This window comes from Poromitra crassiceps, assembly GCF_964638095.1.
Source record: "Poromitra crassiceps genome assembly, chromosome: 2".
NCBI lineage: Eukaryota > Metazoa > Chordata > Actinopteri > Beryciformes > Melamphaidae > Poromitra > Poromitra crassiceps.
Window position 1 is genome coordinate 78,895,865 of NC_139624.1, and position 8,487 is coordinate 78,904,351.

The window sequence follows — 8,487 nt, forward strand, 5'->3', positions numbered from 1 at the left end:
CTCATTACTTATTACACTACATTTGCATTACTTTCACTGTAATAACAGAAGTAGCAGAATGACATCGGCGCCCCGGAACCATCCAGAAAAATAATTTAAACCGTCTTGAAGTCAGTGTAAACCATCCAAAATTCTAAATGTTATCCTTTTCCTTTGTTATTGTCATCTATAGTGGTTATTTGCATAAAAAAAACACAGTTTGATTAGGAAATGATTTAAATATGTGCTTTGATTAAAAAAAACTCAATTTGTAAATTGTTACTTGACAAAGTACCGTAACTGGTATAATATTACTGAAATCCTATAAGTAATAAGTTATATTACTGATTTACTGCTAAAAGTAATATATTACATGTAATATGTTACTTTTGTAATGAGTTACCCCCAACATTGGTGTTGTTAAAATCAGACTTGCTGCTAGCTTCACTGTGTGCTGTTAAAATCAGACTTGCTGCTAGCTTCACTGTGTGCTGTTAAAATTAGACTTGCTGCTAGCTTCACTGTTAAAATCAGACTTGCTGCCAGCTTCACTGTGTGCTGTTAAAATCAGATGTATTGCTAGCTTCACTGTGTGCTGTTAAAATCAGACTTGCTGCTAGCTTCTCTGTGTGCTGTTAAAATCAGACTTGCTGCTAGCTTCACTGTGTGCTGTTAAAATCAGACTTGCTGCTAGCTTCACTGTGTGCTGTTAAATTCAGACTTGCTGCTAGCTTCACTGTGTGCTGTTAAAGTCAGACTTGCTGCTAGCTTCTCTGTGTGCTGTTAAAATGAGACTTGCTGCTAGCTTCACTGTGTGCTGTTAAAATCAGACTTGCTGCTAGCTTCTCTGTGTGCTGTTAAAGTCAGACTTGCTGCTAGCTTCACTGTGTGCTGTTAAAATCACACTTGCTGCTAGCTTCACTGTCTGCTGTTAAAATCACACTTGCTGCTAGCTTCACTGTGTGCGGGATCATGTCTATGTTCCCCGGGTTCTATGTTCCCCGGGTTCTATATTCCCCGTTTTTCACTAACCCTAAACCTAACCTCCCCCAGACCCTAACCCAAAACCTAACCTCTCCCACCCCCCACACCTAAACCTAACCTCCCCCAGACCCTAACCCAAAACCTAACCTCTCTCAGGGAACATAGCGGGGAACATAGGACCCTATTTGGGAAAAGCGGGGAACATAGGACCCGGGGAACATAGGGATGACCCCCTGTGTGCTGTTCAAATCAGACTTGCTGCTAGCTTCATTGTGTGCTGTTAAAATCAGACTTGCTAGCTTCACTGTGTGCTGTTAAAGTCAGACTTGCTGCTAGCTTCACTGTGTGCTGTTAAAATCAGACTTGCTGCTAGCTTCACTGTGTGCTGTTAAAATCAGACCTGCTGCTAGCTTCACTGTGTGCTGTTAAAATCAGACTTGCTGCTTCACTGTGTGCTGTTAAAGTCAGACTTGCTGCTAGCTTCACTGTGTGCTGTTAAAATCAGACTTGCTGCTTCACTGTGTGCTGTTAAAGTCAGACTTGCTGCTAGCTTCACTGTGTGCTGTTAAAATCAGACTTGCTGCTAGCTTCACTGTGTGCTGTTAAAATCAGACTTGCTGCTAGCTTCACTGTGTGCTGTTAAAATCAGACTTGCTGCTAGCTTCACTGTGTGCTGTTAAAATGCCTCTCCCAGTCACATGTGATCCAATCTGGGAAACCAGAGTCTACCTCTGACGACTAGGTTCCCAGATTGCATGTGATCCATCCAACCACTATGAAGTCCTACAGATCACATGACACTACTACCGTACTGTACTACATTCATGCTCTGATGAGGACCGACTAGGCCAGAACATTTGCATGTTTTATTTGATGGTCAAAATAAATTGGTGAAACTGCAGAGGTCCCTGTCCTTTTTCAAGTTGGTGAGTGCCATTGTTTTTTGAAGTATACTGTACATAGTATAAGTAAGTACTATGTTTTGGGGTTTAGCGCCACAGTAAGAGTTTCTTTCTGGGAAGTCCAACACCTCCACTGCAACAATAATACAAAGAAAAGGCTATTCAATTACAGTAACATGAGTACCTGCATTTAGTTACACTTGCCAACAGCAATCACCCTGCTCCTCCACACCGCACCGCACCACACCACACCACACCCCCTAAGGGTGTTCTCACACCCTGATGAGTGATTGATCAACCCATTTGCTGCATCACAGCATTCTCAAGTTGGTCTTAAAGGAATTCTTGTCTGCACCATTCTCTATGTGAGCTGTTGTAGGTGTAACTCTGATGTATTGGGGAAGTGTTTTCCTGACTAGAACAAATGTTGACAAACTGGGTGTGTACATTTGTTTTAGCACCGCCCCTTACTGCACCTGCTGGCTCACCTGCAGGTAAATAGGAAGTCAGCCGTAGTGTTCTGGACATTTGTCACTGACATTCGAGAGGCGAGAGCATTACCAGGCGGAGACATATCTTCTTCCCCCGTTTCATTTAGTGAGGGATTGCTCCTGTCCTGCGAGCGGCAGCATTTTCCAAAAGGTCTTGTCCTCCCAGGACAGTTTATGGAATACTGCAAAACAGAGAGTCATGGACATGTGCTTGGGCAGGTGTGGACAGCTCTCAATGCCCGGACCGTCTCTGGGGTTTGCTCTGAAGAGTGTGGGTGAGGACTTCTGAAAGGTTTGGAGCACCCTGCCAGCTTCTGTGAGGACTTCTTTAGGTTCTGCCGTGTGCTGCCAGTTTACAGAGGATAAGAGTCAGAGCATCAGCACTGTTGATCACACACCAGTAGAGGGCTCCATCTGACAACATACCAGGAAGTACATCATTTTGCTCTTCACAATGGCCATATTGTGTTTTTGAGTAACAATTGTGCATTTGAGTGATTTTCATCCAATTTGAATCAATCTTACTTTATTTACTGTAGATGGAGTGATTATGCCAATTAAAGGAATACATATTAAAATTGTTTTATATACAAATCTAAACACACAATAATACACTTACAACCACACATATATTTCACTAGATTCAATGCCATTTAAGAGGAAACCAATTAAATACTCAACTATACAGCCTGCTCAGACAAAACTCACAAGGAAGCTGCTCACAGAGAAAAGAAAAACCTGTCTGGTTACTCTTGTGTATGAGAGATACTGTAAACTTGACACTGGAGTTTTAGTTTTGGTATCTGCTGTTTTATTAGCATAGACTTTTCTCATCCATCATTGAATCACCAGGGAATAGCAAAGATGTGGAAGACGCTCTTTAAAGCCATGGGAGTTATTCTCTTGTTTAGTCTTGTGTGTTCCATTGTGGTTTGGCTCTACAGTGGTAAAGCCACTGTTTTGATAGCATTTCACGATTTGAACGGATACCTCCATAAACATTCTGAATTTGAGAGGATAATCAAACAAGAGCTTCTGAAAAACAAGACCATAGAGGAGAAGAAGGCTATCTCAGGTGATGGTGGGAGTTCTTTGGGAGCCTGTCCTGACACCCCTCCGGGCCTGGTGGGTCCACTCCGTGTGGAGTTTGACTGGAAGCAGACTATGGAGGAGGTGAGGAAGGAGGCCTCCTCCTCTCTTCAGGATGGAGGGCGATACAAACCAGCAGACTGCATCGCACTACAGAGGGTAGGTGGATGAATGGAGAGATGTGTCAATGGCATGAATAAATGAACAGGTGAAGCAGTGAAAGGGTGGATGGATGGATAGATAAATGGATGGATAAATATTTTATCATTCTCCAACATACATAACCTGGTTTCCCAATGCACTACTTTAGGGTGTGGGCTTTACTCAGAAACCTGAGAACAGTACAGAATACCTGTGTCAAAGGACATTTGATACCAGTTGCTGGGGGTTTGGGGAAAAACACATTGTCATTCACCCATCCATGTGAAAACAGAGAATATGTACAAGGCATTTGGAACGTAATACTGCCACTCCTTTGATTTTACAATGGAAGTCAAAGGAGAAATTCCCCAATTGCCCAACTCCCGATTAGGAAAGGGTACTGGGCATAAATGCAGCAGATCAAGTTTACTGTGTGCAAACAGTTTAAGCTGAAGCTCAAACTGTTTGCTTGAGCTATTTCAAGACCACAGAGAAGAAGGCTAGCTCAGGCGATGGGAGTTATTTGGGACCCTGTCTTGATACCCCTCCAGGCCTGGTGGTGGCTCCACTCCACTCCGTGTGAAGTTTGTCTGTTATCCTAGGGGCTGTGATTGTGTGAGACAAGAGACTGACAAACAGGGTGTATGTATATGTCTCTAACTAATTTGATGTTTCCAACACAATCTGCAATTGGAGAAAGGCCATTATGTCAGCATTCACACTCACTATCCTGTTTACCACCTATTTGGGGGGGGGGTACTTTGAATTGATCTTAGCAAAGAATGTTACAAAGTCAAAGGTCAAAGGTCAAAGGTAACTTTATAACTACAAACATAGGTATTATAACAACTCATCAATTGATGATCTGGCTTGAGGCTCTGATTAATTTAAAGAGATACTGACCAACAAACAATTGAAGTTCTACGCAGGCTATGTACATGAATTACCCACTTCATTTGTATTCATTTGAATAGTCACAAGAAAGGGAAAACCTAGTTGTCATGCTCTCCTAAGCCAAATTAAATCACTTACAAAAACAGCATGTTTCATGCTCAAAATGCATGCTCTGCTAACAGACTGATTTATGACAAAGTATTTTACTGGGCATTTTAATTCATCTGACAACGCTCCCAGATGGTTTGTGATACAGAACCATCTGGAACCTTGTCATTGGAAAATGTTTAGAAAAGAGCATGCGCTTTCAAAAAAATACCTGGCATGTGATTGGATGAACCATCGATCTCTATCACCGTTTATCACGGGCTCGCTCCTCGTTGTCGTCACACCTAAATCCCGCTGTGGCTGCCCGTGGATGCTGATTGGTCCGGCGGCCCACTGCTCAGACAGAGTTAAACCAATAGCTTGGAGCTGCATGCCTCGCAAGGCTACATTTTAATAGTATTTTACCAAAGAACATAGAGTTGAGAGTGTCACTACTTTTATGTTATATCCAAAGTCTTGGGAGTATAGATTAAAAAAATGTCGCTGTCCAAATGCTTACATAAAACACTAATTATTTGCCTATTCTTTTAGGTGGCAATCATCATCCCGTTCCGCAATCGTCATGAGCACCTGAAGCACTGGCTGCACTACCTGCATCCCGTCTTGCAGCGGCAGCAGTTGGACTATGGTGTGTACATCATCAACCAGGACGGCGACGGGGTGTTCAACCGGGCCAAGCTGCTGAACGTGGGCTTTGTGGAGGCGCTGAAGGAGTACGAGTACAACTGCTTTGTCTTCTCCGACGTAGACCTGGTTCCCATGAATGACCATAACCTGTACAGATGCTTTGACCAGCCCCGACACCTGTCTGTGGCTATGGACAAATTTAACTACAAGTTACCCTATAACAATTACTTTGGCGGCGTTGCTTCATTCTCCAAGGACCAATACTTGAAGATCAATGGCTTCCCTAACAATTACTGGGGCTGGGGTGCAGAGGACGACGACATCTTTAAGAGAATCTCCTTGCGTAAGATGTCCATTTCGCGGCCCGACTCAGAGGTGGGAAAGTACAAGATGATCAAACATAATAGAGACTTGCACAACGAGGCTGATCCCAAGAATCCTGACAAACTGTTCAAAACACAATGGACCATGGACAAAGATGGGATTAACTCGCTTATATACACCCTGAAGAGGATTGAGAAGAATGCACTGTACACTTTCGTCACTGTGGATATCCACCCTCCAAAATAGCTGAATGTGATGCAAGCTGTGGATGCTGGATTATTGCTTGTACAGTGGCAGCCACCTTGAATTGCCGCGCCCAGCCAGATCCCATGCCAAAGAACTGAACTTATTTTTTGTGTTACACTGTTCAGTTCTAAATACACAGGATGTGATGTTAAGATCCAGAGTGCTGGGGACTCTGCATGGCAGGGGCGTCGTCCTCCCTGAGCCGAGCTTGCGCCTGACCGCATACCAAGTTCAGGACTAGATGGTACAATCCTTGGGTATGTGTGTTACACTATTATAGTGTAACACAAAATCATATAATGAGGTGGGACATTGCTTTAGAGAAACTCAGGACATTGAATATGTTAACTTATGTTAAGTTTAAGTATATTAAGTTAAGTTTCTGTTTTATCTTTGTTTAAACTGCCAAGGATCTGGATGGGCCCTGTCAGGGCCTGTCAAGAATCACACTGATTAGAGTTGGACTGGCACTGGTGTAGTAAAACACACACGCACACACGCACACGCACACGCACGCACATGCACACGCACACGCGCACGCACACGCGCACGCACACACACACACACACACACACACACACACACACACACACACACACACACACACACACACACACACACACACACACACACAGTACTCAATACTCATCTTGACATTATTTCTCAACTAAATAAAATAAACACATGATGAGGTAATCCAGCGTACGCCAGGAGTGTTGTTCACCCCCTATATATTAGATGTAAAAGTCTAATATCTACAAGTCGATTTGAGGACTTGAAAACTCTTGTGCGGCGTGCACTGGATTACTTGATCTTGAATACATCTATGTTTATTTTATTTTATTTGTTTGTGTTTATTTTTACATCATTTTTGTAGGAGATTAAAAAAAAGTGCTATTTTTTTGTAACTTAAGCCTTATATTATATATATATTAAGAGAAATGTTAAGATTAATGAATAAATATGTTTATTGAAGGCAAAATTTTCAAATGTATTATTATTATTTTTCTCATGAGTACATGTAGGCATTAGGAATTAGACAATTAAGTCGGTATTTCAAAGTATTAATAGTTTTTCCTCACTGCTTTGTGTTTTATGTAAGCTTTTGGACAGTTATTTTTTTGTATCTATACTCTCATGACTTTGGGTTGTACTTGGCCAATTCCCGCTGCTGCCCCGGGCACTGCCCCACCCCCTCTGCCGATCTGGGGAGAGCTGTAGACACACACATGCTTCCTCCGACACATGTGCAGTTTCCAGCCACTTCTTTTCACCCGACAGCGGGGAGCTTCACCAGCAGGACGTAACACGTGGGAGGGTCACGCTATTCCCACCAGTTCCCTTCCATCCCAAGCAGGCGCCCCGACCGACCAGAGGAGGCACTAGTGCAGCGACCAGGACACAAACCCTCATTCCGGCTTCCCACCCGCAGACACAGCCAATCATGCCTGGACGCCCGACCAAGCCGGAGGTAACACGGAGGCGGGACCCTGGCACCCTTGTGTTGGTAGACAGGGAATCTAGCACTACACTACCCGGACGCCCCAACCTTGGATATAACATAAAAGTCGTGACACTCTCAACTCTGTTTTTTCTTTGTTAAAATACTATTAAAATGTAACCTTACAAGGCATGCAGCTCCAAGCTATTGGTTTAACTCCAATCAGCAAGGGCAGCAGGTGGGATTTATGTGTGATGACAAACGCTCACTTTTTGAAGCAACTAGGATAGTGATATAATAAGTTAAGGTTGTACCATCTGACCCTACCAAAACCCAATGCAGAAATAATGTCTGTTCACAACGAGACGAGTTGCAACTTGCAACTGCTTGCAACTACTTGCAACTATATACTTGTAACCAGCCCCTGCGACTTGACAAGCCAGTTTACACCGCTGCAACTTCCCCTTGCAACGTTCTAAAACGGTTTTGTCTCACTGCGAATCATTGGTGTAAACTTAAGAGAGCTCTTTTCCAGCGAGCCATCGGAGAGCTGAGAATTGCGCCTGAGGGTAAGCCTCGACCCCCTTAAATAGCCCTATCTCTCAACTGTTGTTTTTTTTTATCAAAAGTCTTGTAAAAAGTAGTTCTTACTCAATTGTTATATTAAAGTGATAATATGGAAGATTTCAGTTTTGTTCTCTTGGGTGACACCTATTGGCAATGAGTGGTAATTGCAGGTGAGATCCAAACAGTTGTTATGTGGCATTAGTCAGTTTGTTCGGCCATAGTAACCACCCGTAATGCTAGCAGAGACCGGAAAAAAGTAGCTTGTTCTCCTACTTCACACAAGAGTTGTCAGGAACCTACAGTAACCTACAGAGAGTCTATTGTGTTAGCTCCGCCCACTCTGTGAACCTACAGACACCTACAGAGTGAGTCTATTGTGTTAGCTCCGCCTACCCTGTGTCACCACAGACACCAAGTTCATAAATGCTGCAATACTGAAAATGCAAAGGCTTCCATCAATGGGTCATATGCTCAATCACCATTGTGTTAACTCACTATCAGATAGATAGTGACTTAACAGACATTTATTTAGATGAAAATCTAAATAAATGAAAAACGATTGCTTGTCTTGATCCTAATCCTTAGTTTAAAGCAATATTCCACTTAATTTTAACATGGGGGTTATTTAGTTCTTGAATGGACCAGAATATAAAATGAGTGTGTAGTGTTTCGGGCTATTTTCATGTCCATCATT

At 42.9% G+C, this 8,487-nt stretch overlaps 1 protein-coding gene across 1 annotated transcript; it reads left to right on the forward strand.

Annotated features, from left to right (window-relative positions):
• Window positions 1-2,827: 2,827 nt before the first annotated feature.
• Window positions 2,828-7,198, forward strand: LOC310772538 (beta-1,4-galactosyltransferase 1-like). Its single transcript, XM_083632369.1, has 2 exons — window positions 2,828-3,604; window positions 5,120-7,198. The coding sequence occupies exons 1-2, from the start codon at window positions 3,221-3,223 to the stop codon at window positions 5,783-5,785; spliced, it is 1,050 nt and encodes a 349-aa protein (XP_083488495.1). The 5' UTR covers window positions 2,828-3,220; the 3' UTR covers window positions 5,786-7,198.
• Window positions 7,199-8,487: the final 1,289 nt, after the last annotated feature.